The sequence below is a fragment of the Lygodium microphyllum genome, chromosome 9 (genome assembly GCF_053477565.2).
Source record: "Lygodium microphyllum isolate KBCC chromosome 9, Lygodium_microphyllum_v1.1.10, whole genome shotgun sequence".
NCBI lineage: Eukaryota > Viridiplantae > Streptophyta > Polypodiopsida > Schizaeales > Lygodiaceae > Lygodium > Lygodium microphyllum.
Genome location: NC_141143.1, coordinates 156,740,734 through 156,760,087, shown reverse-complemented (window position 1 = coordinate 156,760,087; position 19,354 = coordinate 156,740,734). Strand labels below are relative to the sequence as shown.

Below are 19,354 nucleotides of genomic sequence, written 5' to 3'. Positions count from 1 at the left end.
AGACGTGTTTATCTTCGAGTACAACCAGCAAGAGGAGTATCCAAATGGCTGTCTTGTAGAGTTTGCAGGTACCATCTAGGTATATATCTAGCCTCCTGAATATGTACATGCTCTTGATGAACCTCAAGTTCAACATGTTGCTGAATATTCAGATCAGCGATAGGCTGAATTTTTGCATTATTTAATGGAGCTATTGGTTGAACATTTTGTTCATTTAATGAAGCTCTACTTGTATTATCAAAAGAAATAGGTAGCAGCCCTTCAAAGTCATTGTTTGCGGCCTGATATTTGTCATACCCAACAAGAGATAATTTTTATTTTTCATTAAAAACCACATCTCTACCGACAAAAACCTTCTTGGAAACATGATTGTACAATCTATACCCTTTGCTTTCGCTATTGTACCCCACAAATATGCACTTAACAGCCTTATTGTCCAACTTTTTCCTCAATACTTTGGGAATATGAGCATATGCAAGACACCCAAAAGTGCGAAAGTGGTCAATTGAAGGTTTATAGCTATTCCAAGCCTCAAAAGGCATTATGTTTTTCAATGCCTTAGTAGGGCACCTATGCAAAATGTGACAAGCACACATAATTGCTTCTATCCAAAATCGATGTTGCAATTTTTTGGCTTTCAAGATACATTTGGCCATCTCTACAAGTGACCGTTTCTTCCTTTTTGCAACCCCATTTTGGTGTGGAGTATATGCAGTAGTATATTGATGTACAATGTTGACATGCCCCATGCGAGCATGCCATAACTTTGCTTGTGGCATAGTAGCACTAAGAGTACATGCCAAATAAATTGACTACTAAGAGTACATGCCAAATAAATTGACTAATGTGCTAGTGAGTATCCAAGTCGAGAATTGCTTATCCCTGAGCATGCATTTGTTATCATCAAATGTGACTTGCATTTCACATTTTGCTAAAGAAGAAATGAATAGCAAATTCTTCTTTATCCCTGCCATGTATAAAGCATCTTGCAAATGGAGAGTAGAGGCATCAATGGCTTTTAAGACAATCTCTCCTACACCTCTAATAGGATAAGATACATTGTTGGCAATTTGCACTGATTTGTCAATAGGAGTTGCAACAATAGAGATAAACAAATCCCTATAGGATGTAATGTGCTTAGAAGCACCACTATCAAAGAACTAAGTTTTAACAGTAGCAGTAGAAGGTGCATTTAAAACAGACATCTCAAACTTTTTCTTTTTCTCCTTGGTAATGCATTTCTTGCATTCTATGATATAATGATTTGGCTTTTTACATATAGACATCCCAGACTTCTTCTTTTTCTCCTTGGCAATGCATTTCTTACATTCTATGATATAACGATCTGGCTTTTTACATTAATGGCACTTGCCCTTCTTGGCTTGCGTGCTCCCCTGCTTCTTGTTGTTTTGTAAAGCTTTTGAATTCGAGAACTTTGCTTGGATTGATTGCCCTTGCCCTTCTATCTTGCCATAAAAGCTTGTTTAGAAGCTACAACATCGACCCCGCTATTCTTCCTTGTTTGCTTTTCTTCCAATAGTGAGCTAACCCAACTTATAAAAAGTAAGTGGCTGCGTAGAAATTTGCATTGTAAGATTCAATGCCGTATGAGAGACCAAATAAGAAGATGACAAAGAATCCAAAGTTGTAGAGTTCATCTGAGCATCAGAGTAATAGTCATCTACATTCATTAATTGCTCGCACAAGTCTTGAATTTTATTAAGGTGATCTTGCATAGCATCACCTTCTTCCATCTTCACATTTTTAAGCTCCTTCTTCAAAAGAGAAATGCGAGTATCATTTTTTGCAGTAAAGATGTGCTCAAGTGTAAGGATGCTACTCGTGAAGTGGCAGTAGATTGGATATGTGGGATTATAGACCATTGAACTGGCAATGCAATAAGTGATGATGCTTGGGCATCTCTAGTGTCCCAAGCCTTTTGTGTAGCTGTTCTGGCTGAAGGGGAGCTTGCCTTTGACAGTCGCCTCCTTGTGGAGAAGTTATAGGAGCCATATCACTAGGACGGACTTCTTTCCCATTGACATAATCTTGAAGATTTTTTGCAACAAGCACATTCTTCATCATGAATAGTTGTTGCCATCCAATCTATCATCTTTTCATACATAAGTAAAGACATCACTGTGTCCATGATTTACCATGATAAATGTCACTTTTCCAAATGCACAAGAGTGATAACAAAAGGTGGCTTGACCCAGAAATCTACAAATTTTCAGAGATTACAACAATTGCCAAGCTGTAATCAACTAAACCGTGTCACACTTGACCACTAAGAAGATCAAAATATGTTGATCTCGAATTTTTTCCCATGCTCTACATAACTCAAAAACATTACGAACAACATTGGGCACTAATTCAATTGATGTTTTGGGCTTCTTGGATCTCCTTGATTTGTTGATTTTCAGCTTGTTGCCTATGGGGATAGTCCTTTGCAATGTGGCCCTCCTATTCACAAGCAAACATTTATTTGCAGCCATTAATTTCCTATGCTATGGCAATGATTTCCAGCCCTTTCTTTGTTGTTTTGACCTCTTTTTAGGCTGATTTTTTAGATATTTCTCTTTTCTCAGCCTTTGATAACTTTTTATTTGGGTTTGCCTCACTCTCTTGGAAGCTCGAATCCTTTCCACGCAATATAGTGTCGGCTGTAGCTGTAGCAGTAATCTCTATAAGTTGAGACATGCTAGATATGGGGGACTTAATGTAAAAATCATTGATTCTTTTGGACAGCCCTCATACTTACTTTTCCACTTGTTGATGAAGGGGTATTAGACGATAAGAAATGACAGGCAGTAATGCATCCCAAAACTTCTTATTGTATTACTTTAAATTCTTGCATTCCTTTGCATCAAGCTTATTCCAAGCTGTTATAATGTCCACCTCAAAAGTGCTTGTCAACCGATTTGATGCAAACATTTGCGTGAATTGTACCCAGTTGACGGTGCTCTTCCTTGCATCAAGAGTGTGGACCACTACTACAATGCATTCCCTTTTAAGGAAGTGGCTGCCTTCTGAATCTTAGAGGATTTGGTGAAATTTCCCCTTAAATAGGCTGCATCAAATTGCAGAATGAAAGTCAAAGCTTTTAGTCTGTCTTGTGCACTATTGAAGGACTCAAACTTCACTACTTTTCCACCCTCATCATAATCTGGTTGTTGCAGAAAGGGTGCATTTGCTATATACATCATGACCGAGTCCAAAAGAAGCATTTGCATGACCGACACTCATTCCTTGAGCCGCATAAGCATTCGGCGGTGCAGATGCATTACCAAATATGCCACTTTGTGCCGTGGGCATCAAACCAATGCTGCCATACGTATGACTATGCACATTACTATCCATACCCAAATACGTTGGGCCTTGCATACCATGCATTGGTTGTTGCATACCATAAGGAGTTGTGCCGTACATTTCTGTATGTAGTTCTTCTCCAACCATTGCATGAGAAAATAGTGCTATCACCAAGGTATCTTGGCTGCCCCATCATTGCATACATGCATGGCTGTCCAAAATCCATTGGATTGGCACTTCCATGATGACCTTGCATTTGCATTTCTTGACCAGTACGTACCAATTGTTTTTCTTCATTGGCTTCTTTGGGAGCTTCAAGTGAATGCTTTGGCACTATCTTCGGTGCACCTTGTTGTCCCAAAGGTGCAGAAGATAACTTTTTCTTCTTGCCCTTGCTGTCCTTTGTTGGAGCATTCAAAAAACGAACAAATTGAGGATCTTTTGCCAATTCAGCAAAGAGATTTGCTGCTGTCATGATCCATTTTTTGAATTGGTTATTGAATTCCTCTTTCTCTTGCTGGTCACTAGCCTCATTTTGCATTGAAGGTCTTGTATCTTATCCAATAGCAACATTTTCAGCTTGTTGAAGATTCAGCATTGCATTTCCTCTTCCGGATGTGAATGCCCATTGTAAGAGGCATCATTACCACTTGATTCCATCTCATTGTACCAAGACATCTTGCTGTATTTTCTGGGGCTGAGCAGAAGAATCAGCACCAGCACAAAGCTTTGGTTTGCAATTGGGTGCCTTGGGCCCACCAGATCAAAGTATTGAGTGGTATCCTAGCAATGGAACCATGAAGCTAGCCTTCTCTCTCGGAGAGGATGGTAAAACCTGATCAAGCACTTAATTACGACGATTAACAAATGAATATAAATTGAAATGCACACATTACCATCGTTATCTTGGACATTGGACATGTCACACCTTGTTAGCCTCAAAACTAGCGCCCTTTGCAATATTTCTTTAACTTGAATTGCTATTGGGTGAAGTAGAAGTGGAGATTTCATAATCTTCTCAATTGATCCAAAAACCTCTTGCTATACAATTGGTCAACAAGCAATTCAAGCCAATTGCCCCTTGATCTTCACCCAAGACTTGTACAAATGGAACCACAACTGGCCCAATGTTGCCCTAGATCACATGGGATAGGCTGGCGTTTGAAATCCTTGATAATTCCTTCAATTTCAGGTGTTGATTTTAGTGTACAATGCCTTTAACTTGAATTGCTATTGGATGGAGGACAAGTTGAAATTTCATAATCTTCTCAGCTGATCCAAAAACCCCTTGCTATGCAACTGATCAACAAGCAATTCAAGCCAATTGCCCCTTGATCTTCACCCAAGACTTGTACAAATGGAACCGCAAAATGACTCAATGTTGCCCTAGATCACATGGGATAGACTGGCATTTGAAATTCTTGATAATTCCTTGAATTTCAGGTGCTGATTTCAGTGTACAATGCCTTTGACTGATGGCACAATCCTAAGGTGCTTGCTAAACCCTAAATTACAAAATTTAGGGCTTATAGCAGAATTTTCACTTCTATCCAGCAAATCTGATTGAGAGCACCTTCAATTGATTGAGATATACTGTGATCTTAGAGAATAAGGTGGAGAAGTTGAGAGAATGTTGAGATGAGAGAGAAATCTGAGATTCTTCACGGATCCTTCAAAATGGCTTGTGCTTGTCAATTCTACTCTAGGAGTTGTCATGTATTGCAAGGGAAGCCAGATATTGCTTGTCATTAGCCCCTGTAGGCACCAAAAACGTAGTTGCTTGCTCTAGATTGAGTTGTTGCTGCTGTCACTAGCATCCAGAGGGTCACCCCCAGCAAGAAATCGGACTAGCAACCTCCTTTCTCTCTTCCATAGCCTGGATGCATTGAATGGCTCTCCACCAACCCCAAACACCCCTCTCCCATTGTATGTGCATTTTTGCCAAGTGGGAGCCTTCTAATTTCATTTTTAGCAATTTTAAGCCAATTAAATAATTTTCAAAATTAATTAATTTTGAACATTAATTTCAGCCCTTTTGAGTTGCTCGAAAATAAAATGTCTATCCACAATTAAATAGGCTAGGCCATTTGCAACTATGAGTGGTTCCCAACCTTAATTGACCCTTAGACTTGCATTAAGTAATTAATTCATGCTAGCCCCTAGTGTTGCCACTAATACTTAATGGTCAATTAATTGTCCTATGACACCAAGTGATAACCAAAGCTCAGCAGGCATAACTTGTCACAACTTTTCCCTTTGACACCCATTGCTTCCTTAGGGTCTTGGGACTATTACCATGAAATAATTGCCATGTGCATCAGGTGCCTTGCAACCTTGCACATTGGATTATTAAATTAATAAAATATTACTAGCAAGATTAATGAAGGGTAGAGAGTGTGCAACGGAGTGTGAGATCGAGGCGCGAGTTGCAGACCTGTGAGTAAGAGAGAGTGAACGCAGAGATAGGTGTACTTGATCGTGATGGTACACAAAGAATAAAAGAATGTATTTATATGTTAGGATACAATAAGGGTGCGTTCACACCCGTATGTGATACACAGAGACGAAGGGACTTTACACCCAATAATTAAAGCATCTCAAAAATTTAATGTCCCTTGTGATAGCCAGGCTGTGAATCACTTCAAGGTAGCTTGTGAGGGCTGTGTTGATGTCGCTGATGATAAAGGGCTAACATAATGATGGCGAAACAATAGGGTGATGGAGTGGGGTAGGAATGAGAGTGATGAGGTAGGATGATCAAAATGCTGATGTTGATGGTGTGATGATATAGGAAAAAGGTATGGAAAAGACTGTCCATGCATAGAGTGACTTTTGTATATCTTATTTAGCCCTTGTCCTTGAAACCAACCTTCCTTTTCAGATAGGGTGGTAAATGACTTGGTAAAGCACTATTGCTAAATGTTGAAGTGCATAGAGATCGAGCTTGATCTCCTTCAATCTTTAATACATCTTGTTGCCCATAGTAACCAACAAGCCTTTAAATGAATTTGCTCCTTGGTCTGCTTGGGGATTGGCCTTCAAACTTGTGCTTGTGTAACAAAATTTGCCTCAAACCTAATGTTACCGGATTGTGCTCTTGAAATTCTCTGAAATCCCTATATTTCAGCTACTGAATTTTAAGAACTAGGCCCTAATTTTTGAGCACTCTTTCCGAGAGTGGTAGCTAAACTCTCATTTTTGCTGTAAATTAGGGTTTAGGTGTAGAAATTTTGCAATTGCACCCGCGATTGAATGAATTCGATTGAGATCTCAAGGGAAGTTGTGAATTGGTTGAGAGATTTGAGAGGAAGCTAGAGAGAGAGATATTTCAAAGTTTCATCGTAAGAATTGCTTGAAATATAATGTGCCTTGATGTGAATGGCTGCTTGATATCGGCCCACCATCAACAGTAGCCCCACATGTAATCACTTGCCCTTATGGGTCCCAAACTTGCTGTTACTTGTGGGTAGATAGCCTACAGGGGTTGTCACTTGCCTCTAATGGTCTCCGAATAGTTGGGGGCAACTCTTTTACAGCCTCCAATGGATGGGCTGATCACCAATGGTTTTACAATTGGAGTAGCAACTCTCTCTCTTCCTCTTTGAACTTCCGCCACGTTGGAATGAGGCTCCACCAGCCTCTAATAGCCTTTCCCTCACTTGCATGGGCAAGTTTCGCCATGTGCCAGCCTTTTAATTGCAATTTTCAGCCTAATCAAATTAATTTTCGGAATGTTAATTTTCGAAATTAAGTTGATCATATATTCTTGCTCAGAAAAATACTTGTGCCAATAAAAAATTAAATTGGTTAGGTCAATTTGTCATCCAAGTATTCTTGAGCATTTATTAATTAATGCCTAAAACACAATGTCACCATTGATGTTAATGACATTAATGGCTAATAAAATCTTCTAAACCAAAATTCGACACTAGGCACTGCCTTGTACCCATTGAGGATAACTTCTTATTACAACTTTGCCTTTGACACCTATTGACTTTTGAGGGTCCTTGGCGTGTCATTGTGAAATAACTAACTTGCACATCACATGTGCACTGCACATTTGCACATTTGATTAAAACTTTATCAAATGCTAAGCAAGGCACTAAAGTTTCACATCTCTGTGACATGCCTACCCCTTGAAATCCTTGCCATTGGCCTGGATTACATTGCGATTTGTCAAAAGCATTCGTTGCCGCTATTGGAAATACATGCTGGCATCATGGTCAAACAACATGTGCACCTATTGCTTAACCATACTCATGTCCTTTGCATGTCTAAAATTTCAGCCACTTAAACCAATTATGTTCCACACACATGAATTATAACCATTGTGAGAACCACAAGGGATGTATTCACATGCCAAATCCCAACATTGCTTTGACCAAACAACCATAATAAAGCATGAGCATAAACCATGGTTGTACTATCAACGGCATTACTTCTCATTTTGCTATCCATAGAAACTAGCGGAATACCATCGAAAACTAATGTCCATACATTGAAAACCGGCAATTGTTAATGAGCGTTTGATGATCATAATCTGATGACCATACTCTAATGATCATATGGTGATGCAAGCTGTTGCAAATGTTTAGTTTTAGAGCTGCGGTGAAAACCATGTCATATGCATACTAATTATAGAGACTACTACACTGAATAGTGATCTCTTGGCAAGCATACTATCCATAAACAATAACGTGGATGCATGAATACACCTAAGATCGACTATATATGCTATGGCTGTCCATCACTAGAGGAGTAGAAGTGCTACCTTCTCCTTGAGCATTAGGCAATGCTTTGTACCTTCTAAGGTCTATTGAGCTTGATTGAGCGTGATGTATACTTGGTTCTGATCTAAAAGCATTGAGGGATAATAAGAGTGGTTTGCCAAGTCATTCTATTTCACCCATTTGCATTTGTCAATAGGAGAAACAATACTGGAACTTCACCAAGAAGCACATGGAAACTTTAACTCTTCATGCCCCAAAACTTGTACTAGGTTCTAGGCCTTTCTTCCTTTGGAGCATGGAGATCCTTTGTACTTTCACATTGCTGCAATTCTATCTTAACCAACATAAAACCCCACATCCAATTAAGTAGCCATGACCAACATTAATACCATGAGTCTCAAACATAGTGGGTTGCATATATGCATTGCCAAACTTGACACACTTTGTACCCTAGCATCATGCCAACATTACTTTACATAGGGTTTTGCATTCTACTTGCTATACTTAGATACATGGGGTGTTGCATACTATGCATGGGTGGCTGCATACCAAATACATTTAATCCTTGCATCCCCATGGCTGAAGCATTACTAGCCATTGCTTGGAAAACCAAACCACCACAAGAGTACCCTAGGTGACCCACATTAGCATGCAGCCTTGTTGTCGAAAAAGCATTGGATTTGAGGCTTCCAAATTGGCCTTGCAAAGCATCGATTTGCCCATTGGCATCCGGTTATGCTCATTATCCACATTTAGAACACCATGTTGCTGCATTGATTCTTCCTTCGGTGCATCTAGCTGTCCCGAACCTCTTGTAGATTATTTCCTCTTCTTCCCTTTGCTGCCCTCCTTTGGGGAGTTCCAAAGGTGCATAAAACGAGAATCATTTGCCAATTTCACAAACATTTCAGCTACTGTCCTAAGTTGATCTTTAAATGTCTCATCAAATTCTTCTTTCTCTTGTTGGTCATTAACTTCAGGAGGCCTAGAAGAAACCATCTCATGTCCAATTCCCACATTCTTAGCTTGGTTCCGATGTTGCGTGCCTTGTCTAAGATCAAGCATTGCATTTTTCGCAACACTGTTTGAATTTTCAACAGCTTGATCCCATCTCATTGTATAGAGACATCCTTGCTATAATACTTAGTTGATTACAATTTGAGTACTAGAGCAATGCTTTTGATTTCCAATTGAGTGCTACAAGCCCACCGATTCAAGGGAGTTGCAAGTATCTTGGCAATGGAACCATGAAACCAGTCTTTCTTCTCGGATAGGGTGGTAAATCACCTGATAAAGCACTAATTATAGCAAACATAAATTCACATAAACTAAAAATGCAAATGTTACCAACTAATCTTGGACAATGGACATTCAGTTGGCTTTAAAACTAGTGCCCCTTGCAGTATTTCTTTAATTTGTTTTGACAAAGGTTGAAGTACATTGAGATTTGGCTTGATCTCTTTTAATGTTTTATACATCTTGCTGTCCATAGCAACGAGCAAGCCCTCAAACCAATTTGCCCCTTGGTTTGCTTGGGGATTGGCTTTCAATCTGCTTCTTGGATGATAAATTTTGCTCCAAACTTAATGTTGCTTGACTGGCCTCTTGAAATTTTCTGAAATCTTGATGTTTGAGCTGTGGAATTTTAGGTACTAGGCCCCATTTTGAGCACTTTTTCTAGGGTGGCTAGTAGGCTGTAATTTCTACTATGAATCAGGGTTTAGCAACATAAATTGTGCAATTGCATCCTCTTGGGATTGAATCTAGCCAAGATTTCGAGGGAAGCTATGAATTGGTTGAGAGAATGGAGAGGAAGTTAGAGAGAAATTCGAGAGTTTCATTGCCAAAATTGGCTGAAATATAATGTTGCCATGCTATGACAGATTGATTGATTGCAACCCATCAACAAGAGCCTTGCATGTAGTCACTTGCCCTTGTGGACCCCAAACTTGCTGGTGACTTGCATGTAGACAGCCTACCGGGGTTGTGACGTGCCTCTAACTGGTGAACGATTGGGGGTAGCTCTTTGATAACTTGCAATGGTTGGGCTGATTACCAATGGCTGGAAAATTGTAGCACAATTCTCTCTCTCTCCCCCCCCCCCCCCCTCCCCCCCTCCAAAACCTCCACCACAGTGGAATGAGGCTTCGCCAACCTCTAAGAGCCTTCCCTTTACTTGCATGGGCAACCTTCTAATTGCAAGAGGCCGTGGTATAGGATGTGGTAGTGACAACCAACAAAACAGATTGAATTAGCAATTTGGCGATATGCAGGTTTCAGGAGGTCGTGGTAACTTTAGAGGAAGGGGGAGCTTTAGAGGAAGAGGTGGATGGCAGAACAGAGGTTCTAACAAATTTGGTATTGTGTGTCACTACTGTGGCAAAACAGGTCATATTGCAGCCCAATGTTATGCTAAGAAAGATGATATTCGCAGTGGTAAGTTGCAGCAAGGAAACTATGCATCGTCTTCACGACAGAATGAAGACAAAAATGAACGTCTGTTTGTTATGCAGCATATGTTGAATGCTGTTACATGAAAGGGAACACATGATGATGTTTGGTATGTTGATTCAGGTGCATCCAATCATATGACGAGCCATGCAGAATGGTTTGGAGAGATATAGGATTTGCAAAATACAGGTTATGTGCAGACGGGTGATGATTCATGCCACATAGCCACAGGGTCCCTTGAGGAAGTAGATTGGAATGGGTTTGTCTTGAAAACCATCAATAACTTGGCAGGCTTCTTACGCGCTAACCTGGCCATTGAGGCTGGGGACTTCCCTCCTGCTAGTGTTGCACTTTTGGATAGGACGGCGACTTGGTAGGGATAACTTATTACAACTTTTACTTTTGACACCCATTGACTTCTTAGGGTCCTTGGCATGTCATTGTGAAATAGCCAACTTGCACATCACATTTGTACCACACATTTGCACATTTGATTAATACTTAATCAAATGCTAAGTAAGTAAAGCACCATAATTTCACATCCTCTTGACAGTCCCATCAAAATCTCTGGAGTTTTGATTGATAAACGATTTAGAATAGGTTTTAGGGCTATAAAACAATAGAAGAAATTAGCAAGAAATAAGAGGTCAAGTTTAGGGTGAATTATGAGTAGCTTAACATGTCCAATTGTCATAAGAATCACTTATGATTATAATGAAGATTCGAATCACTAGGCTTTTGATCGCAGCACAATGTCTTTGCAGAGATGGCACAATAAAGGATAATGTAGGTGTAGATATGGATGAAGAAGGGGGTATGAGAGATGGTGGAAGAGGGACCTCTAGTGAGAAGAAATGATGAAGCCAAATAAGAGAGAATTTAGCTGAATACTCGATGAAAGCTGAATACAATGATCTGCCCCTCCACGTGATCAAGTGTGTATTTGCAATGAAGGTGCTAGAAGTGAGAAGGTGGGAAGTGATAATGACCAATTGACAAGTCTTCCTATAAATAGGTAAGATCCCTAAGAATACTCTTAGGTGGCGTAGCCCTAAAGGAACCTTGAAAATAGTCTTGGGTGGTGCGTTGGGTCAAAAAGATGGATGGGGCCCATAAATAGGGACAAAGGACAACAAGATCAAAAGCGACTGTTATGCCAATAATTGAAGGTTTACTTGGCCTAGTGGTATAAAATGCCAATGCCTATTGTGATAGGGCTATGTATAAAACATGATTTGATGGAGCTGATTGAAATGCAGCACCTATCCATAATGCCATTCAATCTTTAAGTGGCCCACTGCGGTTTTTCTGTGAAATCTAGTTAGTCACATTAAAACCACATGGCATAGATTTCACCACATCTGTGGAAGTTTGAGTGGTACTATGTAACTGCTTACTATATAGCGCTGTTTGATATTGTATTTCATGTGAATTTTTCAAGAATAGTAAACATTAAACGTTTTGTTGATCTGATAGGATCATTGAAGAAATTGGCCTAAAGCAGTCAGAGCATATACCTGCAATGGTTCCTGTACTTTTACATCTAATGCAGGATGAAATTCCTGGGGTTGCACGTCGTGCCATCTCAACTGGTTCAAATCTGTTTCGGGTTACCTTTGAGAAGGTGGCTCTGCAGGTGCAAATTGCATTGACTTAACCTTGTTCAACTTTTTCACCTGGAACCTTTCAAAGAAAAGGCATTAATTGATCACTTTGCCTGGCATATCAGGGGCTTTATTCTGGTTATGTAAACAAACAGCTCGAGGAGTCATGGATATGGATTAATAAGCTTAAGGATGCTATTTATGTAGCTGCTCAAGAGGTAACATATTGCCATTGCCTGATGTTATTTTATTTGAATAACTGTCTGTGTCCTGTTTTCCTGATGGGCATCTATGTATTCAAGGCTTACCTTCTATGTTGCAGCACAAAAGTGTGCGCTTGCTGGCGATAAAGTTTGTAGAAACCGTCATATTACTTTTCACACCTGACCCAAGTGGGTCTGCACAGGCACCACCTCTACAGCAGAATTTAGAAGGTATCTTTGACACAACATGCTTTCAAGCTAGAAAAAATTTCCCCCCCTATCATGGTTATGAGTTTTGTTTTGTTGGAAAAACTGGTAGGTCGACCATTCAATGTAGCATGGCTAGTTGGAGGACATCCCCTTCTAGATGTAGGGGCACTTGGACAGGAGGCAAGTAAGAACCTAGCACTTCTCTTGGATCAGCTACGCATTCCAGAGATATCAAAGCTTCCTGGGCCTGTTTTCATTGTCCTCCTAAACAGGTCATTGCATTTAATGGTGCTCCTTTGTATGCATGCATTTTGTCCTCTTACAAATAATCTGATCAAACTTGAATTTCTGAGCAGTTTGGCCTCTATTGCAAAGCGGAGACCTTCTTTGTATGGGAGAGTTCTGCCTGTTTTACTTGGTCTTGGGCCCAATTGTGAAGCCTTTAAAGGAGCACAGGTAGCAAGTGTGGTTCATGCACTAAAGAATGCTTTTCTCAATCTTCTCAAGTGCACCCATTCAGGAGCTGGACCAGTAAGTGCTCTAGCCATGCTGTTTAGTTCTATATCATGTAGGGAATAGAATAAAGCTCTATGTGAATAATATTCAATTGGTGTGTTATACTGAATCAAAGATCATTGAGAGGAGTCCAAGGTTTTGGATTGCCTTGTGAGATGAGCAAGTTGCGAAGGATACACATTGTGCTATGACTAAGCAAGCAAGCAAAGATGTTTTTGAAGATTGTGAGATGATTCCATTACTTTCCAAACTATGCACAATTGCCAGCAACCCCTTGTCATAAGTGTCTGCCCTCGGCTTTCTGGTGTTCATAGACCCACCAGAGGACCAGCACTATAGGATTGTTCCCATGCAATCACCATTTTCTCAACTTACCAAGAAGGGTTCATCAAGTTCCAACAATCTTAAGGTAGGATGGGAACAGTAGATGTCCTTTTAACTCCTTGAAAGCTTGCTCAATCACTGCTGCCGATATCCATTAACTAAACATTAGCACAATTCCCAAGAAAAATCTTGTACCACCAGAGAATAAGATTGCAAAGGAATGCTGGTGCATTGGACCCTCAGTTAAATCTAAAGTGAGCATATAAAGTGTTGAATAAAACAAAGAGTGACAATTTCTTTAAAAGATCTACTTTTGCTCTTTATACGTACTCAACTTACAAGCTCTTCAGTTTTTCCATAAGGCTCATCACATTGGACCGTTCCAAGCCCGTAATCATGTGAGCAAGTAAAGATCCTATTTATTTCCTGAATAGACACCAAATTGACAAGCTCATAAGTGGCTCAAACCACATCCTTATGAATAAGAGGAAGTACATGAGTTCTATAATCTAAAGGTAATCATGGTGGCTCATTTATAAACCACTTGATCTTGAGGATAAGATCCATTTTCTTTACACTCATTATGTGGAAGTTCCTTGAGCAATCAAATGTCTATCTGGTTCATGTTCTTGTACATAGAGTTGTATTTGTTAGGTCAGAGCTTTCAGCGATGTTTGAGCCCTCCTTGAGAGCTGCTGCCACTTCGTGCTTCCTTCACCTCAACTCTGGTTGCCTCCGTTCTTGCCTCTTCCCCACTTCCTTTCTCGTTGTGCACGCTTGTTGTCATTGCTAGCTGTGCTTGCAGATTTACCCACTGGCACTCTTGTTGTGCCACCTTGTGTCTGCCGTGGTTGCATTGCCTATCATCATCAGTGGCCAGCCCATTGTGCTTGCAGTCTTGTGTGTGTGCTAGTTTGCCTTGAAAATCTCACCTATCTTGGCAGCCCCTTTGGCCAGTGCTGTGCTCTTCTTCCCTTCACATGCTATCCTCTCTCAGATATCTCTAGCTGCTCCTTTCCTTTGTAGCAACGTTCACACCATATTTCATGAGCCAATAGCTTGCACATATGGTTCAAGGACTAAAATACACAATGGAAACCTTTGGACCGAAATTGATGCAATCCATGTGGCATGGGTGCATCCTAGTCATACATCTTATGTGTGGTCTTATCCAAATATGCCTTGTGTGGTATTATTCGGGGAAGAACTTTAAATAGTCCTTGCGAGAGAGGACTTGGAAGAGATTGTAGTCTTTGGATAGGTTGTGGGTCACTCCCCTCTTTGGGACAAGATTGGCTTCATACTATGTCCTTGCTAAAAGAAAGTGGAACATTGACTCACTCAGGAATGTGGAGACTATAACCATTGCACTCAAGGATGTGGAGACCTTTACATCCTATTGGGCGTAAAATGTGTCAATTGTAGTAGACAATAGTGTTCATGTAAAAGCTATTTCTCTGTGTGTTTGTGCTTACACACATGAATAGTCTCTTGAATGTGGCACATGGCACAACTGAATAGGCATGATTGAAGCTTTTTCCAAAAGGTGAAACATGCATGCAAGCCATTAGTTGTTAGATGTTGGATTGTTTCCCTTCACATCTCTCCTCCTCTATACGAGCATGTCTATTATGCCAGGACATTCTCTTTTGGTGATTGAATAGTTTCTCTCTACATTGACTACTTGCACAAAAGCATCTTGTTGCATAAGCACACTACCAATAGCCTTGTTAGAGGTATCAAAAAATACATGAAAGGTTTTGCCCAATCTGGTGGGATCACGATTGGGGCTTTGGAAAGTAATAGTCGAAGCATTAGCATATTGCACATTGCCGAGGGGGTGTTGATGGGACAAGGCGTCTTCATGGTTTGCCTTACCTCAAAGGTTACATGGGAGCTCATTAATAGTTTGCATGTGGTGTCTATGAATGGGGTCATTTGTATGATTCTTTGGTGTGATGGTTTCGGAGTCTTCACCTTTGGATCTCATCATAGGTTCTCTTGAACCTTGCTTTTTACTCTTCCCAAGCCTTGCGCTAGAATAGTGCCCTACGGTGGAGGACTTCAGTTGCCTCTTCAGCACTAAGCTTCCCCTTCATACATGCGGTGACAAGGGCAAGAGTTTTGAAGGGGGACGTGAATCGTCCCCCTAGGATCCAAACTACATACGAGACACAACACAAGCCATATCCATGGATATAAGGGATTGGACATTAGATGTTGGGAATAAAGGCCTTGTGCCTTTAAATGTGCTCGGGTGTGAACGCACCCTTAGCACTTGTACTTACACATATATATCTATCTAAAAACCTTTCGTACCTAAAAACGTGTCATTCGTACCTAAAAACGTGCTCACTCTCTACTCTGCTCTCTCGCACTCTCTGTCTCATTGCACGTAACGACTGTCTGCCTCGATCTCCGTGCCTAATCGGTCCCTACAAACCGGTATCAGAGCTTCGGCTAAGGTGTTTGCGCTCCTCAGAATCTGTGCTGGACATCTCTAGTGTTTCGCTCGTGCAAAATCTTCAGGTCGCCACTGATTTCAAGCACGTGTGTGCTGCACTATTAGTCGACAGTCTGGTAAGCCAAAGTCTGCATAGGCGACATGTCGTTTTTGACTTGGTAGGCAGGCGACAGGTCGTTTCCTGTCTTGACAACCAGGCGACAGCAGCAACTAACTGGTGGGAGCTGTAGGCGTGGCATCAGGCGGCGTCGTTTCTTGTCTTGACAACTAGGCGACAACAACAACTAATTGGTCGCGGCGGGTAGTAGTCGGCGTGGTGTTGACCAGCGGGTGTTGACGACGCCCGTGGGCAGGCGCGCGACGGACGGCATCGTCAGCGGGGGTTGGGGCTCACGGCGAAGCCTGGCAGGTCAATGGATCCGTCATAATCTCTGACAAAATCATTTTTTTAAATTTGAGATTTCTTGTGCCCACTGACGAGTGTTCACGCCTGGAGGCACAGCTTTTGAATTTCGTGCAATTGTGGCCTAGAAATTTGTGGCTTTTTCCAAATTCGGGGATCTTAACACAGATTTGGACAATTTGACTCAGAAATTGCGAAGTCGGTGCACATTTGCCTGGGAAATTTTTGGGGCTTTTCACATTTTAGTGAAATTCTTTCAATTTCATTGAAATTAGTGCACGCAAGACTTAGAAAATTTGGGAATTTGTCCAGATTTGGTGTGAGCAAGATGCGATAGTGATATCCGTCTCAGAAATTGTAGGAATTTGTGACATTTTGTCCCCGACATTTCGGGCTTTTAATGTACATGTGCAAATTGGGCTGAAATTTACCCAATTTGTCGACATTGATGCACATTGGACCCCGTGCAACTTGGGGCTTTTGCAGTTTGGGCAAAATTTGTGTAGCATTTGGTCATTTTATGTACATGCAGGTTGAATTCCGTGCAATTTGGACATCAACACTTGGTAAAATTTGGGGGTTTTGCTGAAATTGCTTTACTTTGGAAAATTGGACTGTCCTATGCATGACAGAGGAAATGCAGATGTGTGTTTGATGCTTTGAGCACAAAATTTTAGGGCTTTTGACCGTTCGTGCACATTTTATGCCCGTGGGCACATGTACAACAGAAATTGCAGCTGAAATTTTGGGATTCCTCATGTAATGTGATGCACATGCCCTTGGAACAGCTGTAATCGGTTGGATAATGCTGTAGCACATGGTTTGGTGCTCCTGAAAATTTAATTACAGATCTGAAATCTGTACTTCTTCGTGGTTATTTATTGCTGATTGGTACACCTTGGTCACTTGGGTGACAGTTTGGGTCTGCATTTGCTGGTTTTTTGGTCACATTTGGACTGAAAATCATGGCTGGCAGTAATGATAGTAGTAATCTGATGCACATAAAGAAGCTTGAAGGCACACATAATTTTGCAGTTTGGCAAAAGGAGTGCTACAATATCTTGTTACAAAAGAAGCAGACAAAGCCGATCAAAACCAAAGGGGCAAAACCCGCAAACATGGATCAGGACGATTGGGATGAGTTGAATGAGCTTGTAGGCTCAACCATAGAGCTATCAATTTTTGATGCCTTGCTCTTTAACATTGAAGGTTTGGATTCTGCATATGCTATATGGACTAGACTGGAAGAACTGTATGCACAAAAGAGTGCTGTAAGCAAAGTGTATTGGCTAAAAAAGCTTATGGATTTGTGTATGAAAGAGGGTACAACAATGTCTACTTACTTGAGTGAGTTTAACTCCATTTTCAGCTAGCTGGTTGCCTTGAAGTTTATGATTGATGAGGAATTTAAGGCTACTTTCTTGCTTTGCACTCTACCAAAGAGTTGGGATACATTTAGGATTGCTATGAGCAATTCTAATGTAATCTTGTTGTATGTTGATGTAGAGGGCGCTCTACTTATGGAAGAGATGAATCGACAGAACAATGTATCCAGCAAGTCTTCCAGTGCTTTGCATACTAGGGGCAGATCACAACAAAAGGGCAAATTTGATGGCAAGAGACGCGGTAAATCATGTGGCAAAGATGTTGAATGCCATCATTGTGGAAAGAAGGGTCACTTTAAACGTGACTGCTATAAATGAAAGAAAGAGAAAGGAAAAGGCAAGAAGACAGATGATAGCAGGGAAGAGAAGAAGGACAGTCAGCCTAAGAAGAGCAGTGTAAAAATTGAAGAGGTGAATGTAGTCACTTATGACAGTGACAGTGGGAGTGATGCACTCTTTGTCTCTTCACACTTTGGTGCACTTGCTTTACTTGCAGATACAGATGATGACATGCATACTTGGATTCTTGATTCAGGTGCTTCCTTTCATGTCACCTCTCATCGTGAGTGGTTTTCGCCTATACAGGGGGTCAACATGGTGTTGTCCATCTTGGGGACAGCTATGCATATGAGATTGCAGGTATTGGCAGTGTGCAGTTACAGTTTCAGCATGGCTCTGTCTTTACAATTCAGCATGTACGGCATGTACCTCAGCTCAAGAAGAGCTTAATTAGCACAGGGCAGCTAGATGATAATGGTTTTCATACCACCTTTGGTGATGGAAAATGGAAGATCTGTAAGGGATCTATGATTATTGCCAGAGGTTGCAAGAGTGATACTTTGTATCCACTTCATGTATCTAGTGTGGGTGACTATGTTGTTACCGTGACCGAGCAACCGAGCGTTTCTTCTTGGCATGGCCGGTTGGGACACACGAGTCAAACAAGAATAAAAGTGCTTTCTCATTTGGGTTACTTGCCTTGTCTTTATTTGCTGATTTTGAGCATTGTGATAATTGCATTTATGGCAAACATGCATAGACGTCACATAAAAAGTCTATTTCTTTGAAATCTTCTCCTCTAGAGTTAGTACATTTGGATGTATGTCAAATGCCAAGATTATCTTTAGGGGGAAAGAAATATTTTGTCACCTTTGTCGATGATGCGACAAGGAAGGTATGGGTTTACCCCATTCGTAGCAAAGATGAAGTGCTTGATAAGTTTAAAAAATTCTTGGCATTGGTTGAAAATCAGACAGATAAGACACTTAAGTGTTTTCGCTTTGACAATGGTGGGGAATATGTGTCCAAGGCCTTTCAGGTATTTTGTGACAGCAAAGGGATATAAAGAGGGAGCTCATTGCCCCTCATAATCTGCCCCAAAATGGAGTTGTAGAGCGTATGAATCGGACCATTCAGGATAAGGTCCGTACCATGCTGTCTCATGCTGCATTATCCCATGGTTTTTGGGTAGAAGCTGTTATGACGGCCATTCACTTAATAAATTGGTCACCAAACAGGTCTTTGAGGGGGGGGGGGGGGAGTTCCTCGAAAAGCGTGGTCGGGCAAGCCACCTTCATTTGCTCATCTGAAAGTGTTTGGCTGCAAGGATTTTGTGCACATTCGTAAAGAAAAATGCGGCAAACTTGAGCCAAAGCCCTGTAAATGCATTTTCCTAGGATATGGTGACGAGGGTGAAATGGGGTATAAGTTGTGGGATCCCGAGAAAAGGAAAGTAGAATGCAGCAATGACGTTAT

The 19,354-nt window shown here is 40.9% G+C and overlaps 1 protein-coding gene across 4 annotated transcripts in view; it reads left to right on the top strand.

The window, feature by feature from the left end:
- Positions 1–19,354, top strand: part of LOC148031766 (symplekin) — a 137,176-nt gene that overhangs the window by 16,768 nt on the left and 101,054 nt on the right. For all 4 annotated transcript variants that reach the window (XR_015691947.1, XM_087685420.1, XM_087685421.1 and 1 more), the window contains exons 2-6: positions 11,967–12,126; positions 12,220–12,312; positions 12,417–12,528; positions 12,617–12,779; positions 12,864–13,038. Coding sequence is in view for 3 of the 4 variants with exons in the window: in XM_087685420.1 (XP_087541546.1) it covers positions 11,967–12,126; positions 12,220–12,312; positions 12,417–12,528; positions 12,617–12,779; positions 12,864–13,038 (703 nt within the window). In the remaining variant the exon portion in view is untranslated. The remainder of the gene's footprint in view (positions 1–11,966; positions 12,127–12,219; positions 12,313–12,416; positions 12,529–12,616; positions 12,780–12,863; positions 13,039–19,354) is intronic.